At 46.2% G+C, this 15,685-nt stretch overlaps 1 protein-coding gene across 2 annotated transcripts; it reads left to right on the top strand.

Moving 5' to 3' along the window:
* Positions 1 to 562: 562 nt before the first annotated feature.
* Positions 563 to 14,941, top strand: TBC1D25 (TBC1 domain family member 25). Of its 2 annotated transcripts, XM_004000481.5 has the most exons (6): positions 563 to 797; positions 2,574 to 2,683; positions 3,643 to 3,797; positions 12,642 to 12,769; positions 12,880 to 13,068; positions 13,344 to 14,941. In XM_004000481.5, exons 1-6 carry the CDS (start codon positions 678 to 680, stop codon positions 14,703 to 14,705), a joined length of 2,064 nt encoding a protein of 687 aa, XP_004000530.1. In that variant the 5' UTR covers positions 563 to 677; the 3' UTR covers positions 14,706 to 14,941. The 2 variants fall into 2 exon arrangements, with proteins under 2 accessions (XP_004000530.1, XP_019679332.1); XM_019823773.3 differs by lacking the exons at positions 563 to 797; positions 2,574 to 2,683 and adding an exon at positions 10,588 to 10,697 and having other exon boundaries at positions 3,673 to 3,797.
* The last annotated feature ends 744 nt before the right edge of the window (positions 14,942 to 15,685 follow it).

Genomic DNA, 15,685 nt, shown 5'->3' on the forward strand with positions numbered 1-15,685 from the left:
TAAAACGAAGGCAAACAAAACCCCAGGACCTCCAGAGAGCATAAAAATCGCTTTTTTTTTTTGGTAAGTTATTTATTGAAATACATTATGCAGGCAGAAACTGTAAAAGTCACGCTCCACGAATTTTCACAAAGTAAACTATTCTTAAAAGATTCTGGAAAAAGGATTGTTTTTCCGTTCAGCAGACTCTTTTGAAGCGAGGGCCACAGGCATTTGAAATAGATGACATCATCTGCTATGCAGAAGGGGGAGGCGACTAGGGGCGGGACGCGGGGGTCTTGACGCCAAGCGCAGCAGCTTCCTTTCCCCGCCCATGCCTCTCGCCTGAATGGGTGGTTACTGTAACACAAGTAGTTGAATCCGGAAGTAAAGTGCCCAAACAACCAAACCGCAGACGAGGGGAGGTGGGACCTCAGTAAGCGCCTGCGCACTGGCTGAAGTGAGGCAATACACTCGGCTTTGGGGGCGGGATACCTGGCAACGGCATCCTATGCGCATGCGTAGAGGCCGTCTCCACCCTGTGCCAGGTGGGAGGGGCAGTGGGGGGGGCAGGGTCGCACGGCGCCCTCTGCGCCTGCGCTCAGGCGCAAGGTGGGGCCGCGGGCGCCCGCACTCTAGAGTGTTCACGAGAGTAGGGGGCAACGGTCAACCGTCGCCCTGAGACGGGTGGTGGCGGGATGGCGTCGGCCTCAGGATCCTCGGACTTGGTCGGCTCTGGAGCGCCCCCACCTGGTGGGGGAGCCCAGGCGGCGGCGGCTGAGGAGGAGGAGCGAGAGGTGGTACGGGTCCGAGTCAAGGTGAGGCTGACAGCTGGTCGGCCAGCCCGACTGGGGTGTCCACAGGAGGGGAAGGCGGTGACTGCCCTAGGTTGGAGGGCGGGACCCGAGATCTGGGGTGTTACCTGAGGGGCGAGGCTTGAGGGCGGAATGACAGTGGTGGGGACGGGGGTGGGGCGGGGGGGAGGCAGGACCTGGGAGTGCTGGGCAGGGCCTGAGAAAATGGAGGGGTAGGGGCCTCAGAAATGGATGGGTGGAGATTATGGGTAGAGGGGAGGGGCTCTAGGGCTGGGGGAGGGGCCCTAATAGTTAAGAAGTGAGGCCCTGAGGAATGAGGGGGAGCTGCTGGTGTCTGAAAAGGAGGTGCTGAAGTCAGTTAACATATGTGTTAAGACTACACTTTTCTTGCGTGTCCCCACCCTGGATGAGCTGACACGCTTGTCGGTAAGACAAACAGCTAAATAAATGAGATGCTTTGGACACTGGTGAACGCCATGAGGAAATAACGAAAAAGCCTCTGAACTAGGGAGTTACTTTAGCCAAGGTTGTACCGGGAAGTCCCTACAGAGATATTGAAGAAGCAGAGACCCAAATAAAAAAGGAATCAGCTATGTGCATACCGGAGGAAGAATGGAAGCAGAGAGAACAGCAAGGGCAAAGGCTGGGAGGTGGGGATGAGCTTGGTGTGTTCCCTTAGGTTCCCATATTTCTGGAGCGAGAGGGCAAGGTCAAGAGTGGGTAGGGGGGTAAAGCAAAGAATTAAAAGAGGGGCAGATTGTGAAGGGCCTCTGGCATGTATTCTAAGAAAGCTGTTGCGATAGTTCCAGCAAGTGGTGATAGTGGCTGGGACTAGGGTGGTGGCATTGGTGTTGATGAGAAGAAGGTAGATTCTGGAAAGAAGTAAACAGATCACCTCAGGGTAATACAGGAAGCTCTAAGGTAGAGGTTTGGGAATTCAGAAGAGTTGATACCTGAGCTGTGAGTGAGCCAGTTGAAGAAAGCAGGAAGGACTTTCCAGATAGGGGAATCAGCACAAGCAAAGTCCTGGAGCCAGGATGTATTCAAAGTAACTTCCAGCCATTTGGTAGTACCAGAGTGTAAAGTTCAAAAAAGCTGTCTGAAGAGAGGCTGGCTAGGGTCCTATAGACCCGCCTTCTGGGGACCCTCAGATTGCCTTTGAAGAGATTTAAGCAGGGGAGTATTGTCGATAGATGTGCCAAATTGGTGCAGCATGGAGTATTGATTTAATGGAGGCCAGACTGGACATGGTGATCCTGACAACCATTGGGGGGACACAGAAGAAGGATTGGGTGGGGGCGCCTGGGTGGCTCAGTCGGTTAAGCATCCAACTTCGGCTCAGGTCATGATCTCGTGGTTCGTGAGTTCAAGCCCCTCATTGGGCTGTCTGCCGTCAGCACAGAGCCCGCTTCGGATCCTCTGTACCCGTCTCTTTCTGCCCACCCCTCTCTCTCAAAAATAAATAAACATTTTTTAAAAAAGAAGGATTGGGTGTCTGGACTATTGCAGTAGCCTCGTCCTCACTAGACTGCTGCTTTCTCCCTTGCCTCCAACAGTCTGTTCCTCCAAGAGCATCCAGAGGATCCTGTTAAATCCTAAGTCAGATCACATCCTTCCTCTGCACAGGACTCTCCAAGTCAAAAACCAAAGCCCTCACCATAGCCCAGAACATCTGCCTCCATCTGCCCCTCCCCCAACTTGTATGACCTTGCCTCCCTCACTCCACTTCATCATGGTGATGTAGACCCTGGTGGCCTACCCTGTGTCTTCTCTCCCCAGAAGTGTGAGAACTTCTTGCCACCCGAGTTCCGCTCTTTCGCTGTCGACCCCCAGATCACCTCGCTCGATGTATTACAGCACATCCTCATCCGAGCCTTTGACTTAAACGGGTGAGTTATGGGATGCTGGGGGACCAACCATTAGGCCACCCACCTCAACACTGGTTGTTTGGCTTTTAAGTTGTTGTTTGGTAGGGATTTTGTTTGTTTGTTTTATTATTACAAACACTCCCCCAGTGAACTGCCACTTTTGCCTATCTGGGAATATTTGGGGAAGTGTACTCAGGATAAATTCCTAGCAGTAGTATTTCTAGGTTAAAGGGTGTATGCTTTTTAAAAATTCAATGGATGTTTCCAAAATGCTCTCCAGACAGGTTTTTTTTTTTTTTTTACTGATTTACAATCTCACCAGCAGCATATAAAATGCCTGTTTTCCTCAAAAACATTGGTTACTAGAAAACATTGGAAAATTTGCCAACCTGATACATGAAAAGTGGTGTCTCTTGGGGACAGGTGTAATGTGATGGTTATTTTGTTGTGGTTGTTATTTTGGAGGAATACGTGCACATGGTAGCAAATTCAAAGAGTACAAAAGTGTTGAATACTTAGGCTGTGTCCATGGTTACCTTAGTTATCACACAACATACTTCATTGCATGGTTGCACAAGTGTAAGTGAAGAACAAATTCTTAGTTGTTGTTTGACTTTTTTGCATAAACATTTTTTGTTGTGAAAAATAAACATACAGATTGCTTTATTTTTTATGCAGTAGAAAGGCTGCTTTCTTCCCACCTCTTTCCCTGAACTACCCTGTTACCCTCCCTAGAGGGGACCAATACTCTTTTTCAGTGTGCCCTCTAGATTCAAGCAGGTGTGTATCTGCTTCTGGGTTTGTGTAACAAAGTAGAGATAATCAATCTGATCTCAAGCTGCCCACAGTCTTTGGCACAGTACCCAACACTTGATAGTTGTTCAGCATTGTCTCGGTCTTCCCTGGCATCTTGTGGAAACTGTCCCTGAGGCCTCTGGGGCACTGGGGCACTTGAGAGCTGCCATACTTCCTCTATCCAGGAAGAAGAACTTTGGCATCAGCTACCTAGGCCGGGATCGGCTCGGGCAGGAAACTTACCTCTCACTCCTGTCTGACTGGGACCTCAGCACAGCCTTCGCCACAGCCTCCAAACCTTACCTGCAGCTGCGTGTAGACATTCGGCCCACTGAGGACAGTGAGTATCTGGCACCCTGGGGGCACTGCTCTGGGACCCACCCTTTCCCTAAAGGATGACTCCACCCCTTACAGTACAGTCCCTCACAGTGGGCTTGGAAACAAGGTATATTAGGTCCAAATGCTGATTTGGCCACTAGGCCTCAATTTCTTTATCTGTAAAGTAGAAAAAATGGTATCTTAGGGCCATCGTGAGGATTAAGCACGGAAAATCATGGAACACTGCATGGTTGCGTAGTGAAAGCTCAAAAAATATTACCTCTAACAACCATAATTATATTATATTTACTGTTATAACATATAACCTAGTGATATAGGTTATAATTATATAATGCAGTATAACAATAGAGGTGTAGTATTGTATGTTTCCGTTATAATAACACATAAATATAACAATACTGATTATAATAATGATGGTTGTATTTATTCATTCATCCTGACTCATACTCATTTGTTTGCACACTTGCTCACTCATTCATCATTGCCTTGATCTCTCAGCCACTTCATCTCTTCTTATATTTGTTCCCTGACTCTTGCCTGTGTTGGTTCCTGGGAGCACACAGATAAATTAAGACAGGGACCCAAAAACTTAATTACAAACCATATATTGGATGCTAATATTGTATCAATATTAAATGTCCTGGGTATGGTAATGGTATCGTGGCTGCCAAAGGAAAATGTCCTTGGTAAAAACACCGTTAACTATTAAGAGATAAAGTGTCATGATGTCTGTCAATAATTCAGCAAAAAAAAAAAAAAAACAGGTATCTATATGGAGAGAGCGAGATGAAGCAAATGTGGCAAAAATGTGAACAGGGGAGCTAGATGAAGGGCATATAGGTGTTCAATGTATTCATCTTTCTAACTTTATTGTAGATTGAAATTTTTTTAATAAAAAGTTGTGGAGTGGAAGCCTCAGAAAATTCACATGCCCATTTGGGATGACCAGGGTATTACTAACGTCATACTAACACAAATAGCTAACATGTGTCGAACACTTAGGACCATTCTACACCCATAATATTCATTAGATTGTCAAAACAATCCTACAGGGTAGGCATGATGGTTATCCCTATGTTATAGATGAGGCTCAGAGAAGGGATAGGACTTGTACATGTCACACAGACAGTAAGTGGAGGAGCAGGATTTGAACCCAGGTGGTGGCTAAACTAGCTCCAGAGTCCTTGTTCTTAACCATTTGATTCTGTGAAATTATGGGCTTGTTAAGATTGGCAGCCTTGAAAAGAAGAGAGGCAGAGAGAGAGAAAAAAAAAAACTAGAGTCAGAGAGAAAGATAATGGCAGAGATGGGCAGAGAGACAAATGGAAAAAGGTAGCCAGAGACAAGAACTTCTTTTATTTTTATTTATTTTTATCTTTAATTTAAATACAAGTTAGTTAACATATAGTGTAACAATGATTTCAGGAATAGAATTTGGTGATTCATCACTTACATATAACACCCAGTGCCCATCCCAACAAGCGCCTTCCTGAATACCCATCACCCATTTTAGTCCATCCCCCCATTCACCTTCCCTGCAGCAACCCTCAGTTTATTCTCTGTATTTAAGAGTCTCTTAAGGTTTGTGTCCCTCTCTGTTTTTATCTTATTTTTGCTTCCCTTCCCTTATGTTCATCTGTTTTGTTTCTTAAATTCCACATATGAGTGAATTCATATGATATCTTTCTCTGACTGATTTTGCTTAGCATAATACACTCTAGTTCCATCCACATTGTTGCAAATGGCAAGATTTCATTCGTTTTGATCACTGAGTAATATTCTGTGGTGTGTTGTGTGTGTGTGTGTGTGTGTATACATATATGTATGTATATGTATATACATGTGTGTATATATACATGTATATACACACGTACCACATCTTCTTTATCCATTTATCAGTCAGTGGACATTTGGGCTCTTTCCATACTTTGGCTTTGTCAATAGTGCTGCTATAAACATTGGGGTGCGTGTGCCCCTTCAAATCAGCACTCCTATATCCTTTGGATAAATACCTAGTAGGGCCATTGCTGGGTCATAGGGTAGTTCTATTTTTAATTTTTTGAGGAACCTCCATACTGTTTTCCAGAGTGGTTGCACCAGTTTGCATTCCCACCAGCAGTGCAAAAGGGTTAGCCTTTCTCCACATCCTCGCCAACATCTGTTGTTGACTGAGTTGTTAATATTAGCCATTATGACAGGTGTGAGGTGGTATCTCATTGTGGTTTTGATTTGTATTTCCCTGATGATGAGTGATGTTGAGCATCTTTTCATGTGTCTGTTAGCCATCTGGATATCCTTTTTTTTTTTTTTAACGTTTTTTTGTCTTTGAGAGACTGAGAGAGACACAGCACCAGCAGGGGAGGGGCAGAGAGAGAGGGAGACACAGAATCCAAAGCAGGCTCCAGGCTCTGAGCTGTCAGCACAGAGCCTGACAGGGGCTTCAATCCGTGAACCATGAGATCATCACCTAAGCCAAAGTCTGACACTTAACCAGCTGAGCCACCCAAGCGCCCCCATCTGGATGTCCTCTTTGGAAAAGTGTCTATTCATGTCTTTTGCCCATTTCTTCACCTGATTATTTGTTTTTTGGGTGTTGAGTTTGATAAATTCTTTATAGATTTTGGATACTAACCCTTTATCTGATGTCGTTTGCAAATATCTTCTCCCATTCCATCGGCTGCCTTTTAGTTTTGCTGATTGTTTCCTTTGCTGTGCAGAAGCTTTTTATCTTGATGAGATCCCAATAGTTCATTTTTGCTTTTGTTTCCCTTGACTCTGGACACATGTCAAGTAAGAAGTTGCTGCGGCCAAGGTCAAAGGGGCTGTTGCCTGTTTTCTATAGGATTTTGATGGCTTCCTGTCTTACATTTAGGTCTTTTATCCATTTTGAGTTTATTTTTGTGTATGGTGTAAGAAAGCGGTCCAGGTTCATTCTTCTGCATGTTGTTGCTGTCCAGTTTTCCTAACACCATTTGGTGAAGAGACTGTCTTTTTCTCTTTTCTTTTTTTTATGTTTTATTTATTTTTGAGAGGGAGCAGAGAGAAAGGGAGACACAGAATCCGAAGCAGGTTCCAGGCTCTGAGCTATCAGCACAGAACCTGATGCGGGGCTCCGACTCACCAACTGTGAGATCGTGACCTGAGCCGAACTGGGATGCTTAACCAACTGAGCCAGCAGGTGCCCCCAAGAGACTATCTTTTTTCCTGGATATTCTTTCCTGCTTTATCAAAGATTAGTTGGCCATACGTTTGTGGGTCCATTTCTAGGTTCCAGTGATCTATGTGTCTGTTTTTGTGCCAGTACCATACTGTCTTGATGATTACAGCTTGGTAATATAATTTGGAGTCTTGAATTGTGATGCCTCCAACTTTGGTTTTCTTTTTCAGGATTGCTTTGGCTTTTTGGGGGTCTTTTCTGATTCCTTAGAAATTTTAGGATTGTTTATTCTAGCTCTGTGAAGAATGCTGGTGTTATTTTGATAGGGTTTGCATTGAGTATGTATATTGCTTTGAGTAGTATTGACATTTTAACAATATTTGTTTTTCCAATCCATGAACATGGAATGTTTTTCTATTTTTTTGTGTTTTCTTCAATTCCTTTCATAAGCTTTCTATAGTTCTCAGTGTATAGATTTTTCACCTCTTTGTTTAAGGTTCTTCTTGGGTATTTCATGGTTTTTGGTACAGTTGTAAATGGGATTGATTCCTTGATTTCTCTTTCTGCTGCTTCATTATTGGTGTATAGAAATGCAACCAATTTCTGTACATTGATTTTATGTCCTGCGACTTTGCTGAATTCATGAATCAGCTCTAGCAGTTTTTTGGTGGAGTCATTTGGGTTTTCCACATAGAGTATCACGTTGTCTGCAAAGAGTGGAAGTTTGACTTCCTCCTTGCTGATTTGGATGCCTTTTATTTCTTTGTGTTTTCTGATTGCTGAGGCTAGGATTTCCAACACTATGTTGAATAACAGTGGAGATATATATATGCACACACACACCTGTATGATTTCTGAGTATCTCCTCTTACTTTGGAACATCTTCCCCATCCACAAGCTTATACAAATATTCTCCTACATTTTATTCTTATATGCTTACTATTTTCTTTAAAAATTTTTTTTAATGTTTATTCATTTTTGAGAGAGAGAGAGAGACACAGCACGAGCAGGGGAGGGGCAGAGAGAGAGGGAGACACAGAATCTGAAGCAGGCTCTAGGCTCTGAGCTGTTAGCACAGAGCCCAACGCAGGGCTTGAACCTATGAACCATGAGATCATGATCTGAGCTGAAGTCATGCAACCAACTGAGCCACCCAGGTGCCCCTGCTCATTATTTTCATTTTTTGCATATAAATCTCTACTCTGTGAACACTGTGGTAAGTACACTTAGCTCTTAAAAAATGCCAGATAAACAGTTAATTATGCCAGTATCATTTATTAAAGATACACCTTTTTTACACTGATTTGAAATGACACTTTTATCATACACTGAATTCTCATGTGCACTTGGATTTATTTCTGGGCTTTCTATCACATTCTACTAATTGGCTCCATTTTTATATTGCTGTGCTAACACCATATTTTTATCACATTGGTTTTGTGGTTAATTTTGATAAGGCAAGCATTGCCATCCTCCCACTGTGCTTTTTCTTGGCTCTTCTTTTTCTTAACTATTCTTAAAAAATGTGAATTCTTTCATATGATCCTTAAAATAATTGTATCCAATTCCAGGAAAAACCCTGTTAGGCTTCTGATTGGCATTGCACAGAATTTGTACATTAATTCAGGGTTTGGGAAGTTTGACAAGTTTATAAGAAAATGTAGTACGCATACCATATATTATGTAATACCACAAGCAGAGCCTGGAACAGCACCCCATAATGAAACACTTGGATGCTTCTTCAGGGAAATGTGTGCGCATTCCCACTTAGTAGATTACATAAAGACTATATATAGTCTCATGGCAGTTCAGATCAGGCTTTACCACGGGATAAGTTTGTGCTCATAGAAATCCTTTGCTCATTCTATTAATGGGTTCTTTCTTTCTTTTTTTGGTCAATATAGGATCTCTCTCTCTTTTCCTGTAATATGTTTGGTCTTGAACAGTGCTTTTTCTGACATTCACATGGCTGCATTTCCTTTCTGTTTGTTAGTGTTTACCACATATACCTTTAGATTTCTTCAATTTTCAGCCTTCCTCTATCATTTAGTTTTAGGTATGTCTCTCATAGAAACCCCATAGCAGGATTTATGCTTTTTTTACACAATTGACAGTGAAATCTTTTCCCCTCCAGTCTCTCCCACCCTCACAGGCCCTTGAAATGGAAGCTTTGGGACTCTTTTAATTCTTATTTTTCCTCTTTTCCCTAACTTTTAACCTCTGGGTTTCGGTTAGTAATTTCTTTTTATAATTTTTTTTTATGTTTTATTTTATATTTGAGAGAGAGACAGAGTGCGAGCAGGGGAGCGGCAGAGAGATGGAGACAAAATTTGAAGCAGGCTCCAGGCTCTGAGCTGTCAGCACAGAGCCCGACACGGACTCGAACCCATGAACCATGAATGAGATCATGACCTGAGCTGAAGTCAGACGCTCAACCAACTGAGCCACCTAGGCGCCCCAGTAATTTCTTTTTAAATTCTAGGCTATCATTATATTTTCTTTATAGTAGGTCACTTGTGTCCCAGGAATCCTAATGTAACACTTAATATTACAAACTCCCAATCATTGCGATGGGGTTCTTGAGCGAACGGCTAAAAATTCGTGAGACGTCTTTAGTGCAAAAAGAGGATTTTGCTAAAGCACAGGGACAGGACCCATGGGCAGAAAGAGCTGCACTGGGGTTGTGAGAAGTGACTGACTATACACTTTTAAGTTAATGGGAGTTAGGGATAGTGTAAGTCTCTAAGGAATTTGAAAGTAAAGCTTTTAGGACCTTGAGGGGCTAGCTGCTGTTAACATAAGGTTAATTAGTCTTTAATTAGACAAAAACATGAAGGAAGTAAGGCATCCATGAGTTCCTTGGACAGGGTCACCCTGCATGTTTCAGATATCTATCAGTGGGCTGCAAGCTGTAAGGAGATTTAATTGAAGCTACATTTTCTATTGCCTTTGTTTCTCTCATCAGTGGTATCTTTGTCATTTCACGTTTCACTATACATATTAAAAACTTGTGGCCTGTCACTATTTACTCTCCCTTTTGCCTTCCCCCACTTTGATCCCCTGAAGTTATTCAGTAGTCATTTGCTTAGAGAACTTCTTATTCTCCAATAAGGTGCACAGGTTACATGTACTCCTCTGACCAAAAATGTCTTTCTTTGGCCTTGATTGATATGTGCTGTCTTGCCTGGGTGGGGGGCCCATGCATCTCAAGCGTTTCTTCTCAGCGCTCCATGGGTGCCACAGGCCACTGTCTTCTTGCTTCCAGAGTTGAGGAACAGAACTATTTGCATCTTAGTCCTCCAGGTATCTCTACTTTTTTTACTCAAATCGTCAAGCTCGAGCTCTGCACCTTGAAGGGGTTCTTCTGTTTTGTCTTACATTAAAAAAAAAAATGTTTATTTATTTTGAGAGAGAGAGAGTGAACGAACAGAGAAGGGGTAGTGAGGGGGGCAGAGAGAGAATCCCAAGCAGGCTCTGTGCTGCCAGTGCATAGCCTGATGCTGGGGCTCGAACCCACGAACCATGAGATCATGACCTAAACTGAAACCAAGAGTCGGATGCTTAACTGACTGAGCCACCCAGGTGCCCCTTGTTTTTCTTTTTCTTTCTTTTTTTTTAATATTTGGTCTTTCAGATCATTGGTTTGACCTTCATCATTTTACCTGTTAAGTGTTTTCATGCCTTGGAAAGACCACTCTGGCAGCTGTTGGGAGAGAGTGGAGAGGAACAAAGAGGGAGTTTCAGGTGAGAGATGTGGTGGTTCAGGCTACAAAGCCAAGATGAGAGAAGAGGTGGAATTTAAGTATGTTCTGCGGGCAGAAGCCACAGGACTTAGTGACAGTTTGGCCCTGGGAGTTGAGAGTGGGAGGCTGCAGGGATGTCTCTCAGGTTTCTGGCTCAAGCAGATGAACAGATAGAGACACTGTCTATTCACATGAGGAGCAGAGGAGGAGGTCGTGTCGCAAGTGGATCTTGGGTTCTCTTTTTGGATCCCTTAGGTTTTCAGTGCTCTATGAGACATCCAGGGAGAGGCAGTGACATCCAAATAGGGCCTCGAGTTTGCTCCTCCCTCAGCTGTGTGGCAGAAGGCACAGTGGACTCCATGGACATGCTGCTTAGGGACAGCATTTGCCTGCAAATTACAATGGCTTAAACAAACCAAAGTTGATTTGCTTCATATTGTAGAGTTTGATATTGTATCAAGTATTGTAAGATTTCATATTGTAGAGTTTATAGAGTTTGACATTGCTGTTGTGAGTTTAGCAGCTCTGTGGTTCCAGGGCTGACATCTCTTAAGTTTCTCAAACTTCCCTTCATGTGGCCACTGCCACTTCAGCCACCACATCACATTTGTGGTAGGAAGACAGGATGTGAGGGGAAGTAAAGAAGAGAGGAAAGAGACAAATTTCTATTGATATTCCAAGGGTCAAAACTGGAGAGAGCCAGTATAGCGCTATTTCCTCTAAGACACAAATACTTTCTCTAAAATCTGTCTGGGCTCTGGAGTCCGGTAAACAAGATTCAGATCCAGCCGTACCGTTTCCTGGCTGTCAAGTCTTGGCCAATTACCGTTCCAACCTTTTTTGTCACCATCTACAAAATGAGAATGATCATGGTAATCTCTACCGATTGTGGGGTGAAGGCTACTGTGAATAGAAGATTAAGAGTTTGGGGGCACCCGGGTGGCTCAGTTGGTTAAACGTCCGCCTTGGGCCCAGGTCATGATCTTGCAGTTTGTGAGTTTGAGCCCCGCATCTGGCTCTGTGCTGACAGCTCAGAGCCTGGAGCCTGCTTCAGATTCTGTGTCTTCCTATCTCTCTCTCTCTCCTCCTCCCATGCTCGCTCACTCACTCTCCCTCTCAAAAATAACTAAACATTTTTTAAAAAGAGTTTGGGCTCTTGGGGTACCTGAGTGGCTCAGTTAGTTAGGGGTCTGACTCTTGATTTTGGCTCAGGTCATGATCTCACGTTTGTGGGTTCGAGCCCCATGACAGGCTCTGCACTGGCAGAGCAGAGCCTGCTTGGGATTCTCTGTCTCTCTGTCTCTCTCTCTCTCTCTCTCCCTCTCTCCCTCTCTCTCCCCCCCACCTTGCTCACGTGCTCTCTCTCAAAATAAATAAATAAATAAATAAGCATTTAAAAAAAAAGAGTTTGGGCTCTTGAGCTTTGGGCCTGGGCTTCAAATTTCAGTTCTTTCACTCACTAGCTGTGAGGCCTTGGGTAACTATCTTCTATTGATTGTGCCTGTTCCCTCATAGAAAGAATCATGATAATAATGGTGCCTAACTTAGAGACTATGGATGTGAATGTTAAATGAGTCAATATTTGCAAAGGGCTCAGAATACTTCCTGGCACTTAGCACCATGGAACTGGTAATGTTATCTAGTGTTCTTATTATTTCTATTAAACTTAAGCCCTTGTCACAGTACCTGGCACACAGTAAGTGCTCAATAACTATGACTTCATACATTAAAATATTGCTTAGAGTCTACCCAGCCATTTTGTGAGACCGTTACCACAAAAGAATTATTCATGGTTTAATTTTCGCCTGATTTGGATGACATGGGAAGAGAAGGTGGGAGTCATTCATTGCCCCGTGGGTAGCTTGGCTGTAGTAGGAGAGGAACCCAGCCCTGCGGTCTGGGACTCTGACCCCCATTCTCATATTGTGTCATTCTGTGTGCCTAGGCCCGCTGCTGGAAGACTGGGACATAATCAGCCCCAAGGATGTCATTGGTTCTGATGTGCTGCTGGCTGAGAAACGGTCATCGCTGACGACAGCTGCCCTGCCCTTCACGCAGTCTATCCTCTCTCAGGTGGTTTCAGGGACCCCTGTGGCCAGCTGTAGCTGGCGCCCCAGACTCTGAGCATGCTGTTTGGCACCTGCCCAGCTGACAGGTGGCCTTTCCCCCTCCTTCCTTCACAGGTGGGCCGCACCTTGTCTAAGGTCCAACAGGTGCTGAGCTGGTCATATGGGGAAGATGTCAAGCCCTTCAAGCCACCCCTGAGCGATGCTGAGTTTCACACATACCTGAACCACGAGGGCCAGCTCTCCCGCCCCGAGGAGTTACGCCTGCGGATCTATCACGGTGGTGTTGAACCCTCCCTGCGAAAGGTGAGCTGCCTCGGTCACTCATCACATCCATCACTCGTGCAGTCGTGAATAGCACATGAGACACATGCAGCGGACCACGCCATCATGGGATGGCATGGACATGTTCCAGAGCAGCAAGCTCTCCTTCAGGAGGGCTAGAGGCAGAGGTGGGAAGGCAGACTTTTCTGAAGGAAGACAAAGGCCCCAAGGCCACAGGGTGGATGGTATCGGATATACACTGGGATGTGGTGGCTCGTTTGTAGAACCTCAGCCTTATCCCTTTTGTCCCTGGCCAGGTGGTGTGGCGGTACCTGTTGAATGTGTACCCAGATGGGCTGACAGGCCGCGAGCGGATGGACTACATGAAACGCAAGAGTCGCGAGTATGAACAGCTCAAGAGCGAGTGGGCACAGCGAGCAAGCCCTGAGGACTTGGAATTCATCCGCAGCACAGTCCTCAAGGATGTGCTGCGTACGGACCGGGCCCACCCCTACTATGCGGGGCCTGAGGATGGCCCGCACCTGCGGGCACTGCACGACTTGCTCACCACCTATGCCGTTACCCACCCACAGGTGTCCTACTGCCAGGGCATGAGTGACCTTGCCTCGCCCATCCTCGCCGTCATGGACCATGAAGGCCATGCCTTCGTCTGCTTTTGTGGCATCATGAAGCGCCTGGCCGCGAACTTCCATCCTGACGGCCGAGCCATGGCCACCAAGTTCGCCCACCTTAAGCTGCTGCTGCGACACGCTGACCCTGACTTTTATCAGTACCTACAAGAAGCTGGTGCTGATGACCTGTTCTTCTGTTACCGCTGGTTGTTGCTTGAACTGAAGCGTGAGTTCGCCTTTGATGATGCCCTCCGCATGCTTGAGGTCACCTGGAGTTCGCTGCCACCCGATCCTCCTGAACATGAAGTAGAGCTCGTCGGACCCCCCAGTCAAGTGGCAGACACTGGCTTCAGTGGCCACAGGGGAAGGCCCATGCGACAGAGGCACATGCTGAGGCCTGCTGGTGGAGGAAGCAGTGCTTTTGAAGATGCTGTTGACCACTTGGTCACGACCAGCCAGGGGCCTGGTGGTGGGGGGCGTCTCCTGAGACAAGCCAGTCTGGATGACCTTCAGCAACTCAGGGATAACACGGGCTCCAGGAGGGACCCTCGGGTCCAGCTGCCCCACCCAGCTGCCCTTATCAGCTCTAAGTCCCTCTCCGAGCCCTTATTGAACTCCTCAGACCCACTGCTCTCCTCCTCTTCCCACCCTGATTCCCCATCCTCCTCATCTCCACCATCCACCCAAGAGGCCTCTCCTGCTGGTGATGTGGCTGCAGGATCCCCCTTGATGCCAGAGTTGGGCTCCCCACAAGAACCTGGGAAGTCCCTGCCACCCCCACCCCCACTGGGCCTGCCCCCACCCCAGGAGTTTGGTCGGGGGAACCCATTCATGCTCTTCCTCTGCCTCGCCATCCTGCTGGAGCACCGCGACCACATCATGCGCAACGGGCTAGATTACAATGAGCTGGCCATGCACTTTGACCGCCTCGTGCGAAAACACCACCTGGGGCGTGTCCTTCGCCGGGCCAAGTCTCTCTTCGCTGATTACCTGCAGTCAGAGGTGTGGGACTCAGAGGAGGGGGCCGAGGCCACAGCCCCATCTTGATCAGGTTGCTTGCAGCCTACCATCAGCCCCACCTGGTCTCTGTTCTTTGCCATGAGGGCCTACACATAAGACGCCACCTCCCTGCCTGTCAGCCCTTGACCTGTTGGAGTGCAGGGTCCTCTCTCCCCAGGTCTGAGAGTATGGGACTATGCTTTGGCACTGCCCCGTGGAGGCCACGGCCTCTTTTCTCAGTTTATGTTGTTTCATTTTTAACAACTATACTTTGCACACATGAACGTTGCTGTGGTCTTGTGTATTTCTCCGCCCTCTCCCTGGTTTTTGTTATAGATGTAGATGGAGTCCCCAGGGGCTCTTAACCTGATGGAGCTGAAATAACTTCACTTGGTGGAGGGTGGTTCCTGCTCCCCCAGTGGCAGGAGAGTGGGTGCTGAGGCTTGGTTCTCAAAGGAGAGCCCAGGTCAAGGACTGCCTGGAGATGGCCTGAGGCTGTTTTGTGGTACATCTGTCTGCCTGGGAGCGACTGGATTATGGCTGTGAATGTATGTTTTCAGGACAGGCCCCAAATGAGGGATGAGAGAGTTAGTTCCTGACTCCAAAAGGGCAAGACTCATCACACAGACTGGACGGTATAGGCTACTTAGAAATGTTGGGCCAGCCACTTCTGCCATTCCACATGTCACCATCTCTAGGATCCAGACCCTCCCCTGTGAGTCTTACTGCTGGCAGTCCTGGGCAGGGGGCTGAGGCTATTCTTGTCACTTGCTTTGGGACCAGCCTGAGGGACTGTGGCCTTGCCATGCTTCGGGCTCTAAGCCCTAAATTGGGTTTCCAGCTCACGAGGGCCTGTCTTAACAAGTTAGCAATAGAAACCACTCCTCAGCTTTCTCTCTCCCACTTCTGTTGGCACACAGATCAAGCACTGATAAAACTCAGGCCCTAAAAGAATTCACCCACTTATTTGAGAAGATAATGATCAAAAGAAGGCCCTTTTCCCCACTTACTTTCTCAGAAGGTGGATT

Source organism: Felis catus, chromosome X (assembly GCF_018350175.1).
Source record: "Felis catus isolate Fca126 chromosome X, F.catus_Fca126_mat1.0, whole genome shotgun sequence".
NCBI classification, from domain to species: Eukaryota; Metazoa; Chordata; class Mammalia; order Carnivora; family Felidae; genus Felis; species Felis catus.